This window comes from Cryptomeria japonica, chromosome 10 (genome assembly GCF_030272615.1).
Source record: "Cryptomeria japonica chromosome 10, Sugi_1.0, whole genome shotgun sequence".
Lineage (NCBI taxonomy): Eukaryota > Viridiplantae > Streptophyta > Pinopsida > Cupressales > Cupressaceae > Cryptomeria > Cryptomeria japonica.
Window position 1 is genome coordinate 829370928 of NC_081414.1, and position 27587 is coordinate 829398514.

The 27587-nt window shown below is 38.0% G+C and overlaps 1 protein-coding gene across 1 annotated transcript in view; it reads left to right on the plus strand.

Annotated features, from left to right (window-relative positions):
• Nucleotides 1-27587, plus strand: part of LOC131076896 (protein ACTIVITY OF BC1 COMPLEX KINASE 8, chloroplastic) — a 179381-nt gene that overhangs the window by 55730 nt on the left and 96064 nt on the right. Inside the window, exons 4-6 of the mRNA XM_058014241.2 lie at nucleotides 14792-14912; nucleotides 15101-15201; nucleotides 16327-16425. Of these exons, the coding sequence (XP_057870224.1) occupies nucleotides 14792-14912; nucleotides 15101-15201; nucleotides 16327-16425 (321 nt within the window). The remainder of the gene's footprint in view (nucleotides 1-14791; nucleotides 14913-15100; nucleotides 15202-16326; nucleotides 16426-27587) is intronic.

Consider the following 27587-nt stretch of genomic DNA (forward strand, 5'->3'; position numbering starts at 1 on the left):
TCTTTGAATGGCTCTCGCCTATGCCACGGTGTCACCACTTGGCCTCTCTGGATTCGCTCTAAGATCTTCCTGGACTCCACCTGTCCAGTCAGGCTTGCCACTTGTCAAACCTCTGGTTCGCCACCTGACCCACCTGGACCGCCAAGTCATCTCCACCGGGCCCACCACTTCCTTTGGTTTGTTCGGCATCATCCTTTAGGCCAAACTTCCTCTTCGGCTATCCATTTTTTTGTCTCATCGAAACTGCATTTTCATCGATGCCTTCACTTTTTGATGGAACCGGTTGATATTTCTTCGATGTGCCCTTTGTCAATGGATCCGAGCATTCGGTGAACTGCTTTCACATCTTATCGAAACCTTAGTTTCATCGACTCCTTTTATGTCAATGAAACTGATGCCTTTGGTGAGTCCTCCTTGAGATCCATCGAAACCACGGTCTGCTCGATATACACCTTGATGATATGTCACCTGTCTGCCACGTGGCACCCTTTGATTGGCTTCGAAGTTCACAACTAGGTGCCACCTGTCGCGAGGGTATTCATTCTGGGCTCTCCACTCTGACACCTTAGCACGACCTCCACTAACCGTCAGAATGAACCGCCTGCCTTAACCGCTTGCATTAACTGCCGACCATGGTTCATTGCTAGTGGTTTGTCGCCAAGTTGCAGGCGATATCGGGCGAGCATTTTTACGTCGCGACATAGCAACAACCCTTGGATCCATCTTGATCATCGTTGATCTTTGTTGAACTGCTCGACCCTTAGCCCCTCTGAGCGGCCACATCCTATGCCACGGTGTCACCACTTGTCCACCACTTGTCAGCTGCGTGTCACTACGTGGCACCTCATGATTTGCTCAGTGCTTACCTCGGCGCCACCTGGCTTGCCAGCTCATCAGTCGCCAAGTCGCGGCTTTTAACAGTTGAGCACCTTCGTCTTGCAGTATAGCGACCACCGTTCGATCTTCTGCAACATGCCCGCTGTTTAATTTCCCCTTTTGCTGCAAAATTAGGCCGCTTTGAGATGCATGTGCACGTGGGGGGCCCACCACTTCCTTTATCGGCCATTTGCCAAAAGCCCGTAAGCTTTGACACTTAGGATATATGCGGCCTTGCACATAAATACTGAAATGCTCCTCCCTGTGGCCAATGTGGGATAAAAGGTTCTTTACCTTGGCGACTGAAATTGCTTCCTCGGACTATGTAGAGAGGATGGTTCTGGTCTGGGCCTGGACTATACACCTGCCATTGCATTGTTTATAAAACTTAGATGCCTCCCCAAACACTTGCGAATCTTTATTTGCCTGAACTGCTTGCATTAACTGTCGGTCATGGTTCACTGCTAGTGGTTTGTCGCCAAGTCACAGGCGATAACCATCGAGCACTTTTGTGTTGCGGTATAGCGACAACCGCCCGACAGATACATAGGAAAAAACTTAAGACTTAGGCAAAGTTAAAACTTATTAGAACCCGCCCAAGCCTAGACTAAAAAGGGGGCCCCCTCTTGACGACACATAGACCGTTCCGCTTAAGTGGAAAAATGACGAGCAAAGACTTTTAATCAAAAGCAAAGGGACATTTTGAACCTTGAACCTTGAACCTTGAATCGATTTGCAAATGGTTCAAAACAGACATTACGCATTCTCACTTGCTTATTAAAAAACATTACAAAGCCACGACACAAGCAGGAGAAGCGATTAAACCTTGAACCGTGAACCATCAAGGGTTCAAGTTCAAAGCGAATTACAATAATGCACTGCAAAGGCTTAATTTTTTTAAAATGATTTCATGAAAAGCAAAAATCCTAAACCCTTAGAACCACATACTCGCAAGCAAAGGTCAAATTCTGAATTTCGACAGACTCCAACAGCTAAAAGGCAAGATTTTCAACATATTTGAAACAGTGATAACAGATTCATCAAGTGCCATTAGAAAGTGTAGAGCAGAATTTTAAAATGGGCCACTCAAAATCTCAAAATTTTCATAGGTCCCAACACCTTGGTTTCCAAATCTGCCTCGTGTTAGATCTCATGCCTCTGAATCCACCTCTTTGCTCATTGGTTTGTTGTTGCTGTCCACTGGTCTCCCCTTGATGCTTTTGGAATTGTGTTCTACCTCCTCCAAAGTTTCCTCTTTCTCTATTTTTCTTTCCTCTACGCCTGGCCTGCTGCTCCTGCCTCCTTTTAACCTTCTCTTCTGCTCTTGTGGCTAACTGAAAACATTCTTCTACACTCCTAGGGGTAGTTAGATTCAATTCGTCTTGTATGCTGTGTCTCAACCCATTTATATACCTTGCTATTTTCTCCACTTCATCTTCATGGTGCCCTGCCCTCAGGCTCAATTTATGAAACTCCTCTGTGTATGTCATCACATCCATTTCTTTTTGCTTTAGGTTCTGCAATCTCCTAAAGATTTGAACCTCATAGTCACTCGGTAGAAATTGGGCCTTCACCTTTGCTACCATTCTGTCCCAAGTGTTAATCTTGGGCTTTCCTCTTCTCAATCTCTCTAATTGAGTGTAATTCCACCAAGTCAGTGCTGATCCCTTCAACTTAGTCTTGGCCAGCTTCACCTTTTGGTCTTCTAGAACCTCCTTGAAGTCAAAATAGTTGTCAAGGGCATCTATCGAATCCAGTACCTCCTCATTATCCATCTTGCCACCATACATTGGCAAATCCAATTTCATGTCAGAATGGTCTCCTTTGACAGCCTTGAGCACCACTAGGAACTTTTTCTCTTCTGGCCCCAACTGTTCTTCTTGGGGTACATTTTGGGGAGCTTCACTCTCTTGCTCACCCACTTCTTCTTCCTCCGAGTCGTAGCAACCCCAGTTCTCCTCAAATCTGCTTCAAGTGCTACTATTTTGACCAACATACCATCTTGGCCCTCCTTGACCGACCTCACCTCTTTTGTGAGGACTGCACTTCCCTTGGGAGGCATCTTGCCCTTTTCCTTCTATGTAATCACTATTTCCGCTCAGACTTCAGTCACAAAAAACTCCCAATCAAGACCTAAGCTCTGATACCACTTTGATGCAATACAGAGAGGGAGAATTGTCAAAACGAGATTAAAACCCTAGTTACCTTGCTAACTAGGTCTCCGCATGCAAACGACTAAGCTTCTTCTTCGCAACGAATTCAAAACTCAGATCACCGGCAACTGGAAGGTAATTCAGTGCTTAACCATACATATAACTGACCGACCAATCTGAATTCATACAACGACATGTAATTACACGAAACAGATTAATTACAGGAAAATGAAATGAACTTCCAATACGATGCCAGTGATTTCAAAACTTTCAAACTATGTTACAAAATCAGATTCAAATTCAAATTTTCATATTTCACCCTTCTCTATCGGTTTTCCAATGTTGCTATACAATTTATACCAAATTTGTGTTTTCCCGCTATGATAGTTGGACTGCATGACTATTCGACTTCTACATTTGAAAAATCAAATTTGAACACATACATCGGGATAACAATCCCAAACTGATAAAACCCTACCAGACACCGATGTCGGGATAGCAATCTTGAACTGAAGTCTTAATTCACCCATCGGAATAGCTACTATCGGTGGGATAACCTTTTTATGCAACTCCGGCAAGGCAAACTTACCCCGATGACCCCATGTCGGCATAGCTATACCGAACGAGGGAATTGGACAACTATCGGGATAACCTTCCACAGTTGGCTAAACCATATTTGCCAATCCCGATAGAAGAAACTATCTCGATGACAAACTTGACACTTCTTTTACAATAGCGACACCTCATCGGGATAACTATCCTGATGACAACATTGACAATTTTTTACAACAATGACACTTTATCGGTATAACTTATCCCGATGACAACATTGACAGATTTTTTTACAGACTTGCAAAATATGACTCCAACTCTGACATACAGACCTGAAAACATGAAATGACATTACAAATGGTCTCCATAGACCTTATTGAACCAGACTAACATGGTCCCTAACTCCTAAGACTCAAACATCTAATTAACATGATGACTAGATACTAGGTGCTCCTGCACCATTGTAGTACTAGGAATCATGTTTTGCCAACAAGCACATATCTGTGCATCATTTGCCACTCACACAATGCTTGTATCTATTGCATGCAACTCAAGATATCATTCAACTCTCATGCAACCCTTTGCATCATGTGCCACTCATGTAATTCCAAAGATCATGTTACACATCTTCGTAGGCAACTGTATTTGAGTTTTACTCCACATGTACACATACAAATTAGCAACTTAGTACACACATGACACATGGTCTACAATTCAAATGTAGGATATGCAACATCACAAAATATTGTGCATAAATCTGGCACACCTTTTGGAGCTGTTTTATGACATTATTTTTCAGCATATCGAGCGACCTTAATTCTAACCATTAGGATGTGAAGCATCACATATGGAAGCTCAATCATTTCAACTTCCATAATGACCATTTGTCTTCACAAATATGTAATCTATACATGTACATCTATAACATAAGCATACATAGATAGGTAGTTATAGGATAGATAGGAGAAAATACGCAACTATACATCTCCCTTGAGAGTATGCCATGTGCAAAATGCATAGATTAATAGAATTTTCTATTCCAATTCTAGTATTCAATCCACATTTAGAGTGTTGTCTCTTGGCTAACTTGGGTTTCAAATCATTGGTATTAGAGTGATTCATCTTGCATGTCCCATCAAACAAGATTTAGTATCTAAGCCTCAATGTCAAACCATTAGATCCATAAAATTATCTCTCAAACCATTTCAAATGAGTTTAGAAGGAAGAAGCACAAGATGTGATCTGTGGCCATGCAATGATAAAAAATGAAGTTGTAAAGGATCTTTGAGAACAATGAACATATTTGTTTAACCAATTTGCTGAAGTTCTTACATGTGTGGCTCCATTTGCCTAATTGCTAACTAAAGCTTTTGTTGGCTGAGTTCCTCCCAGATTTGAAGTGAATTTAGATGTTCTTGTGTTTCATGATAATTACATGCGGATGTAATAAATAACTAGTTAGTGTAGTTTGATTCATATCTCTATGAGTCACTTTTTTTGGATGATGAAATGATTAAGACCATACTTCTAAAAGTATCTTCACTCATAAGGAAATATTGGCAAGTCCATTCTCTTTGGGAGAACCAATCAGAAAGATTTGAGACAATTTGGGAGAAGATTTGGAAGCATTCAAGGATGAATACCATCCTGAAGATGTCTATGATGTTTGCTATATTTAATGGCAATGATTTCAACAAGGATGTAACTAGATAATTTGCACCTACATTGATGGCTTCATGATCTCTATGTGAAGTTGGGCACATTTGAGTTAAAGTAGTGTAGATATCTTAAGTACTGTAGCAGCCTGTGATCATTCATTTGGTCCAAATTGAATTTGGCCAAGGTCAGTTGATGGGTGAAGAGCCTATCACTACTCAACTATCATTAAGGAGTCATTTTTGAAAGGTAAACAAGACCAATTTCCTATGCCAAAGAAAACACGTTTGAGCAAGAACAAATAGTCCAAGATAGGTCAATGGTGTGCAAACACAAAACCAATCACCACTCCAACACAAAGTGCCATGCATAGAAAAATTTGTTTGTGCATAGAAGTAGAGGGTTCACATGAGATTGAAGTGGAAGTAATAGACCTTGAAGCTGTTTATCTCAACACAACCCTTACATTCACTATAGATGTTGAAGTAGAGTGCACTTTTCATTCATAGATGTGAGTGCAAGATTAGCCATTGGATATTTTGGTTGATGACGATAACATGAAGAACCTAATTTCTAAAACTACCATTGCACACTTGAATTCACCGTGTCTCAAACAAATAGTCCAAGATAGGTTAATGGTGTGCGAACACAAAACCAAACGCCACTCTAACACAAAGTGCCATGCATAGAAAAATTTGTTTGTGCATAGAAGTAGAGGGTTCACATGAGATTGAAGTGGAAGTAATAGACCTTGAAGCTGTTTCTCTCAACACAACCCCTACATTCACTATAGATGTTGAAGTAGAGTGCACTTTTCATTCATAGATGTGAGTGCAAGATTAGCCATTGGATATTTTGGTTGATGACAATAACATGAAGAACCTAATTTCTGAAACTACCATTGCACACTTGAATTTACCGTGTCTCATTTGCAGCCTTATAGTTTGGGATGGATCAATTCTTGTAGCACCACAGGTATACATATTGCTTGTCAATGCCACTTACATATGCTATTCATCCTTTTTGTGAGGAGGTAGTATGTGATGTCATACCAATTGATTCCTATGAGAGTGTCCTTGGGCATTCCTACTTGCATCATCACTAAGGTGTATATGCAGCCAATCCCAAGAGCATCACAATATTAGTGAGCGGTAAGAGGTATTGGGTTCCTAAAGTGATTCCATAGTTCAAAGATTCTGTGTTGTCACCACCTTAGATTGCACAAGTATCTTTCAATACCATCCAGATGATTGTCTTAAAAAGGGGCAAACAATTTGTGCACTATTGCATAAGCATGCATGCCAACCTTAGTGCTTTGCATGGTAGTGCATAATCTTGTGCACAACTCCTTGGATCATGTGTAATGTGCAAATTGCCAAGAATCATTTCTTTCCAATGTGCATAGCTCACAGCATTATGTATCATATGCATAGTGCCTGGAAACATGTTGTGCGACTTAGAAGATATCATACAACTCTTGTGCAACCCACTGCATAGTGCCAAGGAACATGCCACACATCTTCATAGGCAACTCTATATGAGTTGCACCATATCTACACCTACATGTAGTAGCACATGAGGATATGCAGTTCAAAAATCATTGTATAATGTCACTCAACATCTTTGAACACCATACAACAATTAAATGCACCTTTTGGAATTTTTTTGTGACATGCTAGCTATCAACACAACAAGTGACTGGAATTTTAATAATAGGAGTTGAAGCCTCACATATGGAAGCTCAATCTTTTCAACTTCCATAATGATACTTTGTCTTCATGAATATGTAATCAGCAAATGCACATTTTTAACATAATCATACAGGGGTAGGTAAATATAGGATAAATAGAAGAAACTACACATCAATACATCTCCCTCAAGAGCATGCCATGTACAAAATGTTAAGATTAATAATTTTTTTTTCATATTCTAGCATTCTTTTTTATTTGAATCCTTGGCTCCACATTGTTTCCACACATATGATACATCTAATTCCATTTTTAGAGTGTTGTCCCTTGAACAATCCTCGTCTCCACATTGTTTCCACATACATACAATACATTTAAATCCACATTTAGAGTGTTGTGCCTTGGACCACCAAGGATTCAGATCACTGTATTATGCAGGTGCATTATCCTTGAACTCAACACCCTTCTCTTTCTCCATACAAGCATTTTCATTACCATGGATGTGCCTTTTTAAATTCTGATTTTTCTCTGGAAGACTCAGTGATATTACTATTGCATTTCGTTATTAGAGCCTAGGGGTGAAATTGGAGGTTGGAGGACCCACTAAGAGGGACGATCTTTCCCTTCTCAGGTTAACTATTCACTTGGAGATTGGGTAAAATTCTTAATATTTTTGAGTTGTTCTTATAATTTAGTGCGTGTTGTGGTTTTAACTTTACAATGTTAAGTAAATACCATTTTGGTTCAGTTTTCAAATTTTTGTGAGGAGTGAAGGTGGTGTGAATGCTATCATTTTCCCCTCATGATTATCATGGGGGGGTTGAAGGTTTTAGTGATTAGTATAGCTTGAGAGGTGTTGCTCATAGAGGAATGAGAAGCAAAGTGGTAATGTAATCTTCGGAGAATGTTATCCAATGATTACAGGTACAAGCTGATTAGTGAGAGACATGGTCATTGTGGTTGATTTATGTATTTTTTGTTTAAACCATATGTAGGATTTAGATGTTCAGAGGCATGCTAAGTCAGTGATACTTTGACATGAATGTGTTAGGATAAGAGGCATAGTTTTATCAGTTCCAGTTGTGGAAAACTAGGTTTATAGAGTTGCAAGCTGGCTGCTAGAGGCTCCAAATTATTTGAATTCAGGGGGTTTTGTTGGATATTATAATCCAAAATTTTATTTTTGTGGTCACTGTTATTATGTTATGATGTTAGTAGGTTAATGTAATGCTATTTTAATGTGTTTATTGCATAGTGATTAGTACTTTTAGTTGGTTTTTGGGAGGTTTAAGTGGTTGAGGCATATGGTTGAAAGAATGGCTTATATAAGCCAAATGTAAAAACCTCTAATTCATCCATGAAGTTAATGCAGCGAATACTATTTCTTGTTCATGGTGTGATTTTTTGCTTTTCCTATGCCTTTGAATCCAATTTGGTAAGGGGAATCTATTTCTCTAAACCAATTGTGGTATTCTTTATCAAGCGTTGTTCAAGTTTTCCATCCATTTTTTTATTACGGACATGACTTCTGCATCAATAAATTCATCTTTTCCAATCAGTTATAAGGGTCTTTCTGCATCATCACATCAACCTTGTGGTGTAACAAATCTCCATTCTTGTGCTATTTAGCAGCTTGTTTAATGTGCTTGAGGAAATCATCAAGGCACCACATAGATTCATTGGGTAGATAACTTTGTCTGCTCTTTAGGAAAGCAGACCCATTTAGCTCAAACTTTTTGTAAGTGCTTTTTAGCATGTTACTTCCCTTTGTGTATAAGTTTATTTTTTTCTCTTTCCTTTTCATTCTATTACTAATTAGTATGGATTTGAATCTTTACTGTAGACGTATAAATCTGACCACCTAATTAAATAAATATTCAATGTTTATTTAATCCACTAAAACAATTCTTCTATTAATTAAATCATGTTTAAATAATTTCACCCCCTTTCCTCTATTAATTAAATAAATTATTCAATTTATTTGATTTAATTCATTTGGCCACATTCTAGCCTTTAATCAAATAAATCATATTTATTTAATTAAATCACCCTTTTCCCATTTAATTAAAAATCATATTGCATTTAAATAAATCAATATTTATTTAAATATCTTTCCAATGCAATTTGTAACCCACCTTTTTGAAATAAATCAATTTATTTCAATTAAATTCAAAAATCCTCCCACTTGCATTTTCCTACAAAATCCACTTGCATGACTAATCCCCCCTTCTAGATTCTTCTACTCCACGATTCTTCTACTCCATTCTAATTTAGCCTAATTACCCCTTAAAACATTTGCACAATCCTTAAGAAAAGGGTCACTTCTCAAAAATCCTTAAAGTCTTCACAAACCATTAAAGGCTTTGTGTCTCCAACAAGTTAACCACAAAAGTCTTCATAACCATTAATGGTTAACTCAAACTCAACCCTGGGTTAGAGACTTTCTCTCTAACTTAACCATTCTTTAACTCATGAGTCTCTTCAAGCATTCATTGCTTTGACCATGGTTATCCATTTAACCCTTGCACAAGAGTTTATCCTTTGGACAAAAGGATTATCCAATAACTCAACCCTAACCTTACCCCCTAGGGTAACCACCATGTCTTCTCTCTCCTCTCAAGCCATTTCATGTTGACAATTGTTACCATTTCATTGGTGAAAATTGTAAACATGGATCAAATGAATGAAGAAATTTTAATGACGTCCACGAGACCCAACGATCTAAGGGACCAAGATGAAACATGCTAGCCCGTTTTCAAGTTCTTTTCTATGTTGGCTCTCTTGCTGTGGATCTTTATTAGGAAACTCGCTGTTTTGTGAATTCTTGTCTCTTCAAAAAGCTCATTCAAGCTATCCACCTTTAATTCGTTAACAAACTGATTGCGGATATCGTCATATGCTGCACATTCTTTGATGAAATGCCATTTTGTCTCCACTGTCCTCTTACTGCAGAAAATGCACGTCCTTTCTTCCCAGTCCTCTTTGGGGACCTTCCATCTAGCAGTTTCACATCTCAAATGATGAGACCCTGTCCTTAACTGTGCAATTAGATTTTTGGCCTTTCTGTTGATCGCGAATCTCAAATACACTTTTTCATCGTGTTATCAGGTGGGGTTAAACTCTTTGCTATAGTATGCTTTTTTTCTGCCTAGCTGATTTGTCCACATAACATTCCTAAATTTTTCCACCGCCCACTTTTTAATCTCTTCTTTAGTGTTAGGACAGTCATGATGATTTATGTTCCACTTGCTCAACCACTTACTATTTTGATTTTTCTAGTTTTTTTTCCTATGATTTAGCTCCCCTTCTTCCACGATCATTTTGGGCCAGCAGTGCTTATCCATATTTTCAGCTTTCTTTAGATAACATAACAATCGAATGACCGCTAATGCTTCAATTGGAAACATACCAGCTTCCGCTAAAAGAATATCATACGGAATCGTTGATTTGACTTTAAGACTGCTGGTAATTAGGTGCTTTTGAATTCTTTCTATTTGTCGCCATTTGTGATTTGACATGCTATTCCCCCATACTTCACACCCGTAAAGGATAACCAACACCATTAACAAACCGAAAAGGGTTATCTTAGTTTTCCAATCGCGTAACTTTGCTTTACTACATCTATTCTGAAGAAGGTATAAAGCTCTCCAACCTCCTTGTATCCTCTTTGATCTACATGTCTCCCAAGTAAGCCTATTGTGAAAATCAATTCCTAGATACTTGTAATCCATCACTACCTCCAAGGAGTTGCCCTTGAAGATCATTCAATCCTAACCCTTGTTAAGGTTATTCAATCTTAACCATCCAATTGCCCATTTCTTCTATAAGTAGGGCTCATTTCCTTCATTATCACAATCCAAGTTTTTATGCAACCAGATTATAGTCTACTTCATCAAGCATTGCCTCTCTTTGTTAATCATCATCTTAATCATTGAGAAGCATATTAGTATAGCATTTTATAATGTTTAGCATATATCATGTTAACATAGTTTGTTAGTTTCTTTATCATAGCATATATCATGTTAACATAGTTTGTTAGAAGCAGTTGGAAGTATTAGAATAGCAATTAGAGTAGAGTAGAGAGAGAAGGCAAAGATTGTTGCCAAGATGTTGTTGTAAAAGACTTGTAACTTCATTGAAGAAATGGTGAAATTTATGGGTCGATTCGACAATTTGCATGGTCTTTATACTTCTCATGTTTGATTTTATGATTAGATGAGTGGAAGAAATGTGCTTGATTGATGGTGAAATTCGTATATCCATACTACTAGCAGTTTGTTGATTGCAGACTTGCCTTGTGTAGTCAATTGGAATCATTCAGCTTAAGCTTAACTTCAATTGTCGCTTCTTCATTGATATGCATCAACCTGATGGTGTCTATGCCTGCAGTGATGATTTGAACATCATAAAGCTTCCCTTCGAAGATCGCACTAACCTTGTGGAGATGGTCCTGGGATGTCAAAACAAGACTTAGTTAGAATTTCATCAAAGATCATTCATTGCTCTTACATTCTTAGTGTTAGGATTAGATCCTCTCCTCGCCCTCGCCTTTTTTTCTTTTTTCAAATCTAAGCTAGTGAAAATCCTGTGTTCCAGCAATATTCAAAGCAAATCAGAAGTTCAGGCATCAAATGTAAGTCCCCTTGTGATTCCAGCAAATCACATCATACCACAAAGAGCTTATCCACACGTAGAGACCCTACATACAAGAACCTTGAAGTCATCCTGATTGATCCTTTTTCGCGATATCTTCAGCAATCAGAGGCTTTACTCAAGAGAGGATAAGGTACCTTTAGGTATTTTATTCTGTGTTTGATAGTGTACGAAATACACGTCAACAGTATGTTAGTTTCTTGTTCTTTTGATTAATCAACTGACACCACTATTCTGGCATACATTTACAATTAAAATGCTTAATGTCCTTGTTATCCATATTCAAGAAATAGTTTTTAAATTTTAACTCATAGGTTGCCCTTTTTGTTGAAATCATGTCTTATATTCTGCAGCATGCTATAAAGAACATAGTTACATAGAGATTATATCTTTTGGGTGTAATCAGTGTAATTAGAACTTGTTATATTTTCTTAGGATATGTGAGGCTGACTTATTTTGTTAGTTCATTGTTTGCTTTGGGTAGTATACTGGTAAATAGTTTCAAGTGGTTATCATTGGTTGTTATTTCATTGACAATTGTTGGGCCCTCTAAATAAAATTTCTGATCAGGGAAGGGTGCTGTTTTGTTGATAGTCCTCTCTGATCTACGATCATTACAAGCAAGCATCACTTCCAATAAAGAATCCATGGTTTTATTCTCTTACACTTAAATCTGGTATGAATTGTTCTTTATCTATATATTATTGCATGGGTGGTGAAACACTGTGAAAATGGAGGTTAGCATAAACCAATAGGAAATCATGTTAGTAACAAGCTTTCAACCATAAGCAAAACATGAAGACAAATCCATCTAAAGCATTATCAAGGAAGATTAACACAAGAAGCTAGTTAGGAAATAAAGAAAATGAAATTACTTCCCCATGATGCTCCCTATGCTATGGCTCTTGTCCTCCTCCTCTCCAAGATCCTGCTGCTATGTGAAGTATGCCCTCAGCTTGAGCACTAGTACACTGGTTGTCAAATGGAGGATGGGAGATGGTTGATTGTGTGAAGTGTTGAATGCTTGAAGATGTGAATGGAGTATTAATGTTAAATAGCAATTCCAACTAGTGGAAGAGCTAAAACATAATACAAATCCTTCCTACAAAGACTTCAAAATTCTAAGCAAAGTAACAATGCATGGATAACTCTTGTGTGTGTGACTCTCGACAATGAAGGAATGAGCTCTATTTATAGTAAAAATGGGCAAATGAAGGGTTGGGATTGATTTGATTGGGGGAGGGTTAGGATTGCTTCAGGAAGTGTTGATCCTCAATCCATGTGCTCTCCATCAAGCCAATCACATGTTGACAAGTGTCAACAAGGGAAGGCTTGAGAGGAAAGGGGGACAAAGCATTAAATGCTCGGAGACTTGAAGGAAGTCATTAAACGCTTAAGAGGACTTTGAAGGAAGCTATTAAAAGCTTAAGAAGACTCTAGAAGGAAACCATTAACGGCTTAAAGACTTTAAAGGAAGCCATTAAAGGCTTGATAAGACTCTAGGATGAAACCAATAAAGGCTTGAAGACTTTGAAGGAAGCCATTAAAGGCTTAAGAAGACTCTAGAATGAAACTATTAAAGGCTTAAAGACTTTAAAGGAAGCCATTAAAGGTTTGAGTTGATAGGTTTTGGGTTAACCTTTGGTTAAGGAATGTGCAAACCATTAAAGGGTGATTAGGCCAATGATAGGGGTTTTAGAAATGATTAGGAAGATGGTTAACTTGCAACTTGTATTTTCTAGAAGATGCAAGTGGGTGAGGGATTTAGGAATTTAAATAAATATTTATCTATTTAAATGTGAGAGATGGGATTTAAATAAATGTTAATTTATTTAAATGTGAGAGATGGGATTAATTAAACAAATATACTCTATTTATTTAATTAATTGTCAGAATATGGTTAAGTGAATTAATTAATAGGAGAAGAGGGTTAGGATGAATTAATTAAATATTAATCTAATTAATAGTTGGAAAAGGAGAAAGGATTAATTAAATGTGAATTTAATTAATAGTTGGATGAATGATAATTAAACAAATATAAAATTCATTTAATTAAGTGGAGAAAAATAGGTGTCTACAAGTAGTGTAGAAAGTAGGTAGTTTATATTTTTTGTCATTTCCAAGGATAAATGTAAACTAACTACCTTCTATGCTACCAATGCAATAATATTTAGATAAAACATTCCACACCAGATTGATTGTATGAAGTAACATGGTAGATGCTTTATTGAGGGCAGTGATTGTTTACAATGGAAGTAAATCATGGAGGACTGTCCACAAATCAGCACCATTCCCTAACTATAGATATTCTATATAGAGGGCCCAACTGTTGTCAGTTCTATCATCACTATTTGTAACAGTTTATAGCAATTTATCCATAAACTAACAAAATAAGTTGGCCTCACAAATACTAACAAAATGTAACAAGATCCTATTATGTTGATTACATCATCACACCCTAAAGAAAAGTCAGAGTCCCATTTGACAAGCCTACAAAAAAGTAGAACATATTATGGAAGAGCCAGGGAAGAAGATGTCCCTGGAAGTACTTCACTTTTTAGTTCATTGTTGACGTTGGGTAGTCTTTTAGTAAATAGTTATAATCAGCTATCAATGGTCATTGTCTAACTGACAACTGTTGGGCCCTCTAAAAATAAATTCTGTAGTTAGGGAAGGGTGCTGATTTGTGGATAGTCCTTTTTGATGTACATTTATTGTAAGTACTACCCTCAATAAAGAACTCATTGTGTTATTTCTATACAATCAAATCTGGTATGAACTGTTCTTTATCTGTATTATTGCATTGGTAGTGTAGGAAGTAGGTATTTTACAGTGGGTTGGCATGTTATCACTTTGTAGTATAATTTTTGTAAAGCTTGATCTGAGTACATCGATTGCCAATGCTGCTCTCATCCTATCCAACCACAAAGGTCACAAGACTGAAAGTTTGGTTTTATTTTCTGATTTTCATGTCTAATATGGTGCTTCTTATAGTTAGACTTGTTTTGAAATTTTGTTTGTGCTATATGTTTCAGTTGCACTTTCTATATGTTTTTTGGACTTTGGACCTGGGGATTTGGGAATCCTTTGTGAACAAATCTTATGATATTATTTTTTAACAATAAAGTTAATGTGACTTTTATTTTATTTTATTTTATTCCCTCACCTGCTTAAATAGTAAGTTATTGGTGTATTGTGACTTAATGAGCACAGGATCAAGTACCCCCATTTGACTCGGAAACTGCAGTTGCTATAGTTCAAAAGGAATTAGGGAAGCCTGTGGATGAGATTTTTGAGCGGTTTGATCGTGATCCAATTGCTGCAGCTAGTCTTGGTAAGGCCATCTTGCATATTAATTGCCTTGCATCTGGACTTTGAGAAAATTCTCTAATTCTAAAATTATATTTTGCCAAATTTCAGCTTAATTTAAAAAGGCAAAAATGTGAAGAATGAATAATCTTGATTAGGGTAATGAAGAAGAGACCCAAATTCTGAACCTACATTTTGGAATTTTGAATTTAGGCCAGGTACACCGTGCAAGGTTGAGAGGTCAGGAAGTTGTTGTCAAGGTTCAGCGGCCAGGGCTCAAGGAATTGTTTGACATTGATCTGAAGAATTTGAGGGTTTGTTCTCTTACTTTGTTGAGATTTTCAACGGGAGTGATAAAGCTTTTGATACTGAACATGTTTCCCTTTCTCCACTGATATGTTCTCTTTTATGAATCCAGTATCTACTGATATTAGTAAACTATAAAAATTTGCAATGATTTTTAAAGTTTTGTGGTTGACATGATATAGCATATCAATTGCCATAAGACAGAACCCGATAACATCCTTTCTTTTAATTATGCAGTTTTCTTTGGTTCTGTGAAACCTGTATATTATATGCCTGCAGCATAACTATATCTTATTTGATTATATTTTACTCCCTGTTGTTCAATAGTATGGACTAATGGACTATATTACTGCCTGCAGTGGTATATTAATACTCTACCAAAAGTCAGAGGTGTATGAAACTAGAGTTCAGTAAAAGCCATTTATCTTCCTCTAATATAGCTTGAAAATGATTTTGCCCTTTATATAATTTTGTTTGAAGATTTATGGGCTTTTCTAACTTAAGCATTTAAAATTATCTTTCTGATAGTTTATAAATAAATTAATAAGAATTTCTGGTGTCATATCTCTTGAACTCATTTACGGTTACCAGCACTGATATGATTATATCCTGTACCCCTTAGTTATAAATAATTTTGTTTGAAGATTTATGGGCTTTTCTGACTTAAGCATTTAAAATTATCTTTCTGATAGTTATAAATAAATTAATAAGAATTTCTGGTGTCATATCTCTTGAACTCATTTACGGTTCCCAGCACTGGTATTTAAAATATGCTGATTGAACATCACTGGCTATTGATATTTGTTTCATTAGTAAATTGCTTTGAGCAATATTTTCTATTTGTAATAATTTTTTAAGCCTTGTTCATTTTTCTTGAAAACTTTTGATCTTTGGTAAGCCTCGTGATTTTTTGATGTAGATTCATAGTTTTTTGCTGACTTTTGATTTTTTTTGTTTAGATCTTGTTTTCTTGAAAACTTTTGATCTTTGGTAAGCCTCGTGATTTTTTGATGTAGATTCATAGTTTCTTGCTGACTTTTGATTTCTTTTGTTTAGATCTCTTGCAATTTGTAAACAATCTACTATTGTAATGCTTTGTCTAATACAAGTGTTTTAAATTTTAATACATGCAGGTTATAGCAGAATATCTACAAAAGATTGATCCAAAGTCAGATGGTGCCAAAAGGGATTGGGTTGCTATTTATGATGAATGTTCCACTGTTCTGTATCAGGTGCTTGCTGTAAATTGCTCACTGCAAATAGAAAAAAACTTGCTTTTAAATTTGTTAATCTAAAACATTTCTTTTTTATATTGTAGTCTAATTAGAAACTTTAACCACCATGGAGCAGATTGTAGTAACCTCAGAGATTTTACATCCAAGATTTCAACGTGAAGAATTTTTCTCGATACTTTTGGAAAATTGCATTGAATAGCACAGGAAGACTTTTTCTGATGCTTATAGATAACTGCATTAATTGCTTTTAAATTTTAAATGCAACTAATGCAACCCTAGAGATACATATAAAGCCTTCCGAAACTGCTCTCTATTTTCTCTTTACTGTTTGACCTTATTACTATCAAGTGTACAAACGCTTACTAGAGAACATTACAATGTATAGAGGGAGAGGGATGGGAGATAAGACATGCAACCTACCTTTTTGATATATTAATATAACCTTATGATAAAATAAAATATAAGGCAGTTATATAAAATGTGCCATTGAAATCTTTCAATATATGGTCGATCTTCTTATTTCATATAAATCCTTCTACATTTCTATCACAAATCTCCATATAAAACTCCTACACAGCTCCAACAGAAGGCATTTGTTATAAATTAGATTTTGAACCTATAAAAAGAATATAAACAGAGTTTGGAAAGGAATTCTGCAATTTTGAATCTGGTTTTTGTGAGAACCCCTTAGCTAGATGCTGGGAAAACACACTGGATTTTTTTTCCTGTATCTCCAACTTTCTTTAGTTAGTGACAGATCAACTTTCTGTTGTGTTCCCTGGGTTCTCACTAACAACACTCATTAATTCTAATGTAATCTAATCAAGTTTTAATGAGCAAAGATTGATGTTAAGCACACTAAGCTTGATTTAGTTCCTGAAGTTTTTAACTGGCATCTTAACTTGGTTTGTTCTTTTTTGTTCGGTTTAACTTGGTTTGTTCTTGAGTCTACCAAAAGTAAGTAAATTCATGATTTCAGCTAACGAGATGAATTATATTAATTCAGCTACAACAGAAAGCATTGCTGTTAGTGTTTGTCGTAGCTATAACCATGATTCATTCATTCTTATTAATAACACAGGTATTAGCCAAATTATTGTTGATACTACTGAAAGAACTTAGCAGACTCATGGAAACGAGCCAAAACATGTTACTGTCTTATAGTACCACCAAAATTGTACTAATGGCAGATTTGAAGGCAATTTCCTTATTACCAGTTCCTTGGGGATTCATACCTAGGGGTTTTTCTCTCGTTAGGGATGAGAGGATGTTTGCGAGATGGGGAGATATTTTGGGGGTGGAGGGATGTGGATTGAACATTCCCAACATATCCCCCTTTTCCTGAAAATTTGGGGACATCCTTATTAAAATAATATTATATTTATTTTATAATGGTCATCTTAGTTGTTGACTCAGTTGTCTTTTTAGTTTGTTTAGTGTAACTATTGCTTTTATTAGAAGGCGTAGTTAGTTTTTTAGTTTTTAGCTTTTTAGCTTTGTGTTGAAGCTTGAGTTTAATGGTTCGTTCTTTTTAAAACACCGTCTTGTAAACCTCTTTATATACATCATATATTTGTAAATATAATCATTTAATTGTTTTTCATGGTATCAGAGTAGGTCGATAGGATTTAATAGGATTTGGCGAATTTTTTAATAAAATTCGTGGAGGTGCTGCGCTACCTGGAATTTATTTCCAGATTTTGTTTTTCTTCGATTTTTTTAATGAAAAAAATCATTAGTGTTTTTTTTTTCGAAGGTCGTGGATTAGGGTTTTTTGAGAATTTGTTTTTGCTGTGGAAGATTTTTGTGAGGATCAATTTTTGGCACTTAGTGTTTTTGGCGATTTCATGTGGCTGCAACCTCCTGGTTTATCCTGTGCAACCTGCAGACTTTTTTGGGTGACGTTTTTTTCTCGCATCTGGCTTTTTCTCCAGCACGCTACGAGAGTTTTGGCTTGTTTTCTCGGGTTGTTTGTAGAATCCATGTCGTGAAATTTTTTGAATTTTTTTTTTCGCTAGCGATTTGTTTCTAGCCGTTGTTTTTCTCTGTTTGTGATTTTCCACTGCTTTCTTGCAACCTGAGATCTCGAGCGATTTTGGTTTTGCATTGCGAAGTGTTCTACAAAAGTTTTTTTTGCCATTTTTTTGGTTCGGGTCGCGCTATAGGAAGATTGTAGAGGGTTGTGATTGTTATTTTGTGCCTCTGCTAAAAATCGCGGGAGGGTTTTGCCCACGCCAACTCATTTTTTTGTGTAAAGAAAATCGCGTTGGCTCTGTGGATTTTGCCCAAACAGTGTTGTTTTTTTTCAGGTTTCTACTGATGCGTTTTTTCAGGTTTTTCGCGGTGTCGTGTTTTAACCTCTGGCCTACACGGCTTTCTAAAGTTTTTTTTGCCTTTTTTTGGCGGGAGGGTTTCTGTGATCGGGCTTTGCTATGGTGGTGTTTCTAGCGGCGACGGATTTTTTTTTCCTGCATCTCACTTTTTGATGGTAGTGGATGGCAGTGGTGCTATTTTTAGAGAAGTGGGTTTTTATAATTTTTTTTTCCCTTAAAAAAATTATTTGTTGGGTTTTTACATGTTTTTTCCCTTAAAAAAAATATTTGTGGGTTTATAATTTTTTTCCTTAAAAAATTATTCCTTTGGGTTTTCTAATTTTTCTCCACAAAAAATCATGGGAGGGTTTTGCATGATTTTTTTCTTCTCAAAAATCAGGGTTTTGCCGCGTGATGTCTGGTGTTTTACTATGCGATATTTTAGGGTTTTTACGATTCTTTCCTTAAAAATTAAGGGATTTTTTTTTCCAAAAAAATCATGGAAGGGTTTTACATGATTTTTTCCTAAAAATCGTGGTCGTGGGTTTTTACTTTTGTTTTACAAAACAAAGGTATATACCCTTTTTTTTTACAAAGATGAAGGTTTGTGATTTCAACATTGCATCTAGGGTTTGACGATTTTTTCCGCAAAAATTGTGGTTACTTGCAGCTTGTTTTGGGTTGCACCTAGGGTTTCTAGGGTGAACAGTGTTCTTTTGCAAAATTTATTGAGAGTTTTTTTAGAAAATCGTGGGTGTTGTCTTTTGACAATTTTTGGCAAAATCATGTTCTTTCAAAATTGTGAAGTTTTTTGAGACGCTGATCTCGGTTTAAGGGAGGGATAGCTCTGTTACCTAACATCAGGTTGGAGGGATCGTGGTAGATGGATTATGGTAAACTTGGTCATATCCAAAAGTTTTGCAGAACCAGGGAGGGTCTCAGCAGTATGCTCATGTTGCAGAGCATTTTGATGAGAAGCTGTCAGCCTTCTATGCATTAATGGCCAAATGACTTGCAGATAATGTCATGTCTTTTGTAGGGTAGTTAGTAGGATGATCATTAAGGGAGGGTATTAAAATAATATTGTAATGTTTCTATAATGGTCATCTTAGTTTAGTTGTTTAGGTAGTTTTCTTTTCATCGTTTGTTTTTATTTTAGAAACTTTGTTTGTAATTTCTCTATTTAAGGAGATCAAATCTCCTTTGTTCAATATCGAAACATTCAATTATCATTTCAAAGGAATCTGAATTGGTAGGAATACAAGTGGCCTTTGGAGTCTCTTAATCTTCTCACGTCTTGCAACTATATTAATTTCATCTCCTTAGATTGAACAAGAGCTAGAGGGGATAGATGCTTTTTAGTTTCATGCATATTCTTTCACTTGTACACATTCTAAGTGCTATGTAACGTGCATATTCCTTCATTTGTACACATTCTTAGTGCTTAGTAATCTTTCTCAAGGTTTTTCCTATAGAAATAAGTAATTTGTAACAACCCACACTTTTTTATTTTATTTTTGCAATATAGAAGATGCATATGCATGTCTTTAACGCTTTTTGATCACCTAGATCCTAGAGTGGGCAAGGTGAGAGCATATGATGCTTCCAACCACACAATTATTCTAAATGAATGCAATTATAGAATGATATAGTGGCAAGCTGACCTTAATACGTAAGTTGTTGAGTCAACTAGAATATGTAGGCGGCTGAGCTAGCCTAATCAACATCTTTTCGGTGAACTACATAAAATGACACGCAAGTGGTAGAGCTAGCCTTATCAACACCTCTTTGGCAAACTGCATGGGTGCAATGCAAGCTAGTGGCAAAATGTCTAAACTTGACTCAAACCAAAATGGTGGATAATGCTAGCTTGATCCATGCCAAATGGGCTGAATGATATGTTATATCAAAGTTCCCAGACTCGGACTCGGCTCGGACTTGGCAAGGCCGACTCGACTCGTGACTCGGCAATGACTCGGCAAAATAAAAAACCCCTTGAAATTTAGATATTTTTAACGATTTAAAACTTGTTTTATGCACCCATTATTGAATAAAGCTTAAAGACACTATAACATCATCAAATAGAAGCCAATTTGATCACATACATAAACTTACATCCATCACATGCGTAGAAATGTAAATTGTAGCTGAAGGAAATAGAAAACATAGATATATAGAGTTATAAATGTTGTCAAATGTATATAAAATCCATGACATCAAATGTTCCCAAACATATATGTAACTGTAAACAAAAACAAGTCTATGGCATAGGCTCTAGCTCATCCTCAGCCTCAACCTCAGCCTCAGCCTCAAAGTAGTCTGTTTGCCTCCTACAAAGGCATCTAAGGTAGGTCCTGGATGACTGAGTAGCCATAGTCTCTGCCTGTGAAGTGCCACAATGATCAACATCAGCTGTGCCTGTGCCGGATCGTGCTCTATCCTCCTCCTATGCCATAGCCACAACCTCAGCCTCTCTGTCTGCCTGGTCAACCCACTCATGGTCCTCCTTAGTGAAGACGGGATCGGTAGACTCAGTGATCCACTCAAACTTTGGATCGATCTCCGGTAGAGTGATCAGAGAGGAGTCAGTGTCCAAAATCTGTCTGGTCGAGTCAAAACGTGACTTGCCGTGATGCGAGTTCTGGAGCTTGGACTCGGCGAGTTTGTCCATAACTCGCCTGACTCGCGAGTCATGCGAGTTATGCGAAAAACTCGTTGAGTTTGAGTCACGATCTACCAAAACTCGCTGAGCTTCACTCGACTCGCTAACTCAAGAAACTTGCTCGACTCGTGGCGAGTTTTGATACTTTGTGTTATATTAATTGATGGTAAGCCTTCTACTTTTACAATATGAAATGCATACAAGAGGATAGCCTCCGGTGGTACTATCATTCGGGATTTACAAGATTATCAAGAAATACATTATAAAATAACATTATAAGAGATATAATATTGATATAAATCCGATAAATTTTTTTTTATTATAAAATCAGTCTGTTGTGTTTACTGCTACAATTGGTAAATTAAATACAAAAATAATAATGTACATGACAATGCATACTAGACATGACAGTAAAATATATCTCTATTCGCACATGCAATTATTATAGAGAAGAGACCAGAGATGGTCGACCAAGGATTACAATAGACCCGACTATACCGTACAACTTCCTTGGCAGTACACAACATGTTTAAAGAACCCGACGGTTGCCGAGAGGAACACAACTATCAACCAATCGACACATAACTATTGAGACTGACAACCCACTTAATATAATTAATTAATACATTGGCAGATAACAAATAAAACCATAGGCATTTTATGTTGTCTACATCATCCCCCCCCAAAAGAAAGAGTCGTCTTCCAGACAACAAGTAAACATCAAGTAACATCTGAAAAGACTAATGACAAGAGTGTAGGAAATAACTTGTATTGGACAACCCCAACTTGTAGTGTACCTGCCAAATCAAATGGGGGTTTGGGGGCAAGGGGCAGTGCCCCTCGTGGGGTCTCGGGGTAGCGCCTAGGGCGCGCTCCCTGTCGTGGTGGAGGGTGGGGTTGAGGGGCAGCACCCCCATTGCCAACACCAAATTGTAACCTTCAAAACCACATGAAATTCCATGGCGCACATAATTTTTGTGATTTTTTGAGACGCTAAAAACATTGCTGATGAAATCAAACAATAGTCTCTAGTGAGAGTCTATCCCGCACGACCTAGGTGGCACCTTCGTGTACGGCTCCCAACTTCCTCTCCGGTGATTATTTTCTGCAATTTCTGCATCAAAGCCATACATCATATGGTCTGGACTACATACGGACCACCTCTCCTCTTCGTACAGTATTGCCTCCTCTCTGCCTTCCGTCCAATCCTTCCAGCCGTACGCAATCCTCCAAACGTATGGAATCACTTCAAATTTCTGCATGATGTGCTAGCCAAAGTGGCCGTACAAATTTTCCACATGCCTTTTCTAATTTGATTCTTCATACAGATTCACTCCTTCGACTTCATGTACAGATTCTCGGATTTCTCCGAATTCGGCTGGCAATTCCGTATGGATGTCTCGTAGTGGTTGGTTTTGTACGGATTTGGAAGGTGATTCTTTTCCACGTGCACTCATCTTTTCCCGTACGGATCCGTATTGTTGTTTCGTACGGATTTCTACCCCTCGTCGTGTGATGGATTCGTACGGATTTGTGTGGTTGTTCCTTCTCTTTTCTGTACGGTATCTTTCCTTGGCAAATGTCTCCTATCCGTACAAGTTCGTACGGCTGTTTTCTTCGTCTACTCTGCCTTGCTTCTCGTACGGGTTTGTATGGATGTCCTTGTTGCCCTCCAAAATATTTCCGTACGGATTTGTACGACTTTTGTTTCCTCCCTTCTTCGTTCTCTTCTTGGCTCCGTACAGATATGTACGACCTTTTTCCGTTGTCCCTTTCGTGAGCTTGTACGAGCTTGTATGTTCTTGGCTCCCTTGTCTGTACGGATCCGTACTGATTTGACTCCACTAATTCACTCGGCAGTTTCGGCGAACCCTCTAATGTGTGCCGGTACTTGACAACTTGCAATTCCTTCTGGGTGTTTTTTTGGTTGTATTTTTTAATTTCCTTTGATTCCCTTTCCTTTGTCGTTCCATTTCCCATCTTTGTACTATCGGATGTACTTGCTTTCGTTTTCTCTTCAACCAGATCTATAGTCTCAAGAGAATTACATGTTGGTGAAAATACCTCATAGTCCTCCATTTGCCAGTGGAATAGTCCATTCAAGGCACTCGTCTCATCTTCAGAGCAATCTTCTAGTTCGAGCACCCCTTCATTATTGGGTTCCATGCCTTTCCTCTCTTTGTCCATACCAAACTCTCCACCCTCAGACTTTGAGTCGGAGGACGCCAGTTCTTCACTCACCGCCTGGTCCCTCAAGTCAATCACATACTTATGCCCTTTACTCTCGATGGAGAGTGTGTTCTTCTTCCAGTTATGATTTGCCTTCGCCATGATCAGCCAACCTCTTCCGAGGAGAGCATCATAGGCCTTTTTCTCTAGTGGAATGACGATGATGTCCAGGAAGAAATGTTGGGTGCCGATAACAACTTTTTGTGTCATAAGTGTTCCCAAGGGTTTGATACCATGTTGGTCGGCATCTACAAGATGGAATGTTGGTGGCCAGAGAGTTGGTTTGCCTAGACCCCTCCATGTTTCTTCCGACAATACATTTATTCCAGAGCCACCGTCCATGATGGTATTGATCAGCTTCTGTCCCATGATCTCCATTTCTACTATAGCTGGCTCTTGGCCAATACTCACAGTGAGTAGCATGGGGTCCGTGGCCGATGTGCCAGATGGTTTTGCTGCTGGCTGGTCTATGGCAAATGTGCTAGGTTATTTAGCCGCCGACTCGTGGCGTTCCTGGTCGATGATATTGTCGCCAACTACATTTGTGAGGGCCATTTTCAATTGTGGCATAGTCTGCAGAAGGTCAGATACCCGTACCGGTACGATAGCTTGCAACATTTGTTTTATGATAGTTTTCTCGAACTCCGAGTGTGGTGGAGTACTGGCGGCATCATGTGAGGCCCTTCGCTCCTCCACCATCACCCATTCAACATCCGCCTTTGCCTCTTGGAGTCTTTCCTTCTCCCTATGGGGATCGGGGTACACTCCTTTTTTGCTTTGTAACCTCGTGATTGCGAGTATCTCCTCGTCTGGCTCTTTGATGTCCAGCATATTTACCCCTTTCTGCTTTGGACAGTTGGTGTCTTCATGGTCACCTGGTCCACACTATTTGCACAATAATTGTACGTTGTCTTTCTTGTTCTGGCAATCTCTCGCAAAGTGTCCCCATTCACTACATTGCTGACACTGTATGATAGGACGTCCTCTGGAGTCATACGTATTTGGTTTCGCCCTCGTTGATTTCCATAACCGCTTGGCGATACATTCTGTGATTTTGATGGGCTGGACTCTCCGTGTGTGAATAGTACTTGTGTACTTCTCATCTTCAAATTGTATGAGCACTCCTTGATTGAATGCCCCAACACTTGGCAAATTTCACAAAACATATTTATAGGACAATTACCTTTTGTGTGCCCCTCACCTTTGCACTCAGTACACCATAGTTCATTACCTTCTTTGTTGGTTCCTTCCTCAACCTTCGATTCTTTCATCATTCTCAACATATCCAGTCGAAGGGCTCGTACGGTTTTGGATTCTTCGTCATTGCTACCTTCGGGGCTCTCATCATTGTCAGTCTTCTTCTTCTCTTGAGAGGAGGTTTTGTTTTCACTCTTGCTGTCCATCACCCGATTGTAAGCATCAGCGTATGAGGACGGAGGCACTACTTTCATCTTTTTGCATAGTGAGGGTATCAATCCCTCTGTGAACCACCTCTTCTTCAACCCGTCAGCTGGTTGGTTATCCATCTTGTTCAACAGTTCTTTGAGCACACGGTTGTAAGCGCGTACACTTGGATTTTTCCCTTGCTTGGTATTATAGATTTCGGCCATGATCTCATTATCATCCCTCAGGAGTTTGAATTCCTCCTCAAAGGCCTTCAGATTATTCCATCTTGTTTTGTACTAGGCGTCGAGGTCGGTATACCATTCAATTACCATCCCTCGAAGGGTGGCTGGAAACGCCTTCAACCAGTAATCCTCGTCGTCTTGGCCATTTGCCTCCAAAATGGTTATATGGTGCAGGAGCACCTAAGTTGCCATCAAGCCTCTATGAGGCAAATTATGAAACCTTTGTGTTTTGAAGAGTGAAAGTGGTAAATAATGTCTTGAAAGACCATATTTGATGTAATAAGGTCATTAAGACCATTAGTTTGTATGTGGAGTCTTAGTAGGAGTCATGTTGACAAAATTTGTCAAAGTTGTCATCATGTGAGAAACGTGTAGTAATGGGTCTAACATGGTATTTTATGATGTATTAAGGTCATATGGACCTATTTTGGCTTATTTGTATCAATTTTGAGTCATAATGGTCTTAGGTTGGGTTTATGTCCTATTCTAGGCAAAACTTGTCAATGTTGACAAAAATTGTCAAAGCAACTTTTGTGTTTGTAAGGGTAATTAGGTGTTTGTTAGTGATATTGGTTCAAAAAGTGGTTATAGCCATTGGGAGGCCTTGGAGGCATTCAAATAGGTCCTTCCCACGACCAAAAAGGGGTTGGATGCCATGTACTAAGCAAGAAAGTCAATAAAAGTTGAGATTCCTTGCATTTTCCTGTGTGTTTCAGACGTGACAGTTTGATATTTGCTACTTTTCTTTGTAAAAACTGATTTATTTGTATTGAAGACTCATTGGGAATGAAAGAGGATTGAATCCTCTCAATTTTGGTTTTTGTTTCATTCATTTTGGTTGTATTTTGAAGGAGATATAATAATTTTAGTAAGAACTGTTAAAACCCTAGGTAGTGTAAACATTGTTCTTGAAAAATGTATATGACCTCCATTCCACGACGAACAAAGGCCAAAACTTGGTGGAATGGAGGGTAATACCATATATTTTCTTTTTGCTTTGATTGCAGGGTCTCATGAACAATTTAGCATGTGCAAAGAGATGGCAAAGCTCTGATTTATGGTGTCACAGTCTGATACAACTGTGAGTTAAGGGTTCTTGGTGGATGTGAGTGCAAGGTTGGTCGTTGAAGACTCAAGGAAGGCAGAGAGGGCTGCATGAGGGTGTCCTTGACATGTGTCAAATGTTACCAAGTTGAAGAATCACAGCAAACAAACAATCTTTTGACTGTCCTCTCAAAAGTCTTATGACTGTCACAGTTTGACAGTGTTTTAAATCATTGCACTTGTACGGTTGAAAAGTGGTCTTGTTGATGAGTTTGGTGACTGAGAGGAAGGTAGAGAAGCCCTTCACCATAAGTTTTACCAAGTTGAAGAATCACAGCAAACAAACAATCTTTTGACTGTCCTCTCAAAAGTCTTATGACTGTCACAGTTTGACAGTGTTTTAAATCATTGCACTTGTACGGTTGAAAAGTGGTCTTGTTGATGAGTTTGGTGACTGAGAGGAAGGTAGAGAAGCCCTTCACCATAAGCCTAAGTGTTTGGAGACCTTCGAGTAAGGAATGGACTAAGATTTCATGACTGTCCCTGCACAAGTAAGACTGTCCTAAAAACAGTCAATCTGCAATAAACCTTGTTATGACCTCTTGGGTGGTTGGGGGGGTAGTTAACCTTGTTTGTGCATGTTGAGAGACCTTTATAGGAATGTCAGAAGGGGTATATGTGTTTGGGTGTATCCATTACATGTTGTGAATGGGTGTTAGTGGAGATTGAAGTCCTAGTAAGGGAATGGTGTTGAGCAAGTGACTACAAAGGGGTGTTGATGGTGATTGAGAGTTGGAAAGGTTGGATTGAAGTCTAATCATGTTGTATTGCCCTAGTTGAGTGTATGCCAAGGGTTGGAGGTGTGTTGAGAAGCATGGGCATGCTGTTGGGGTATGGAAACCTTGTGAGTGCTCAATAACCTTGTGAGGGGTTTTGTGAGTGAGTGAAGAGTTATCACCTAATTGGATAGGTGAGTTGGGAGAAAGATATCCCTTAGTTTTTTGAGTGTGTGGATGCTTTGCATCATTATACATGTTTTGCAATGTTGTACGGGGTCCTCTGATCCATCCCCTGTGAACTTCAACAGTTTCTGCTTCTCTTGGGTGTTCACCATTGTTTTCACTCGAAAGGTACTGTGTGGATTTGCCTTGTGTGCCTTGAAAAATTATTGCTGAAATAATTGGATCAATTTATTCAACGATATACAACCGTATATATAGAGATTACAAGATGATGTTCTAAATTAAGAACAAGTCGTTTAAGTGAAAACTAATAAGCTAAAAA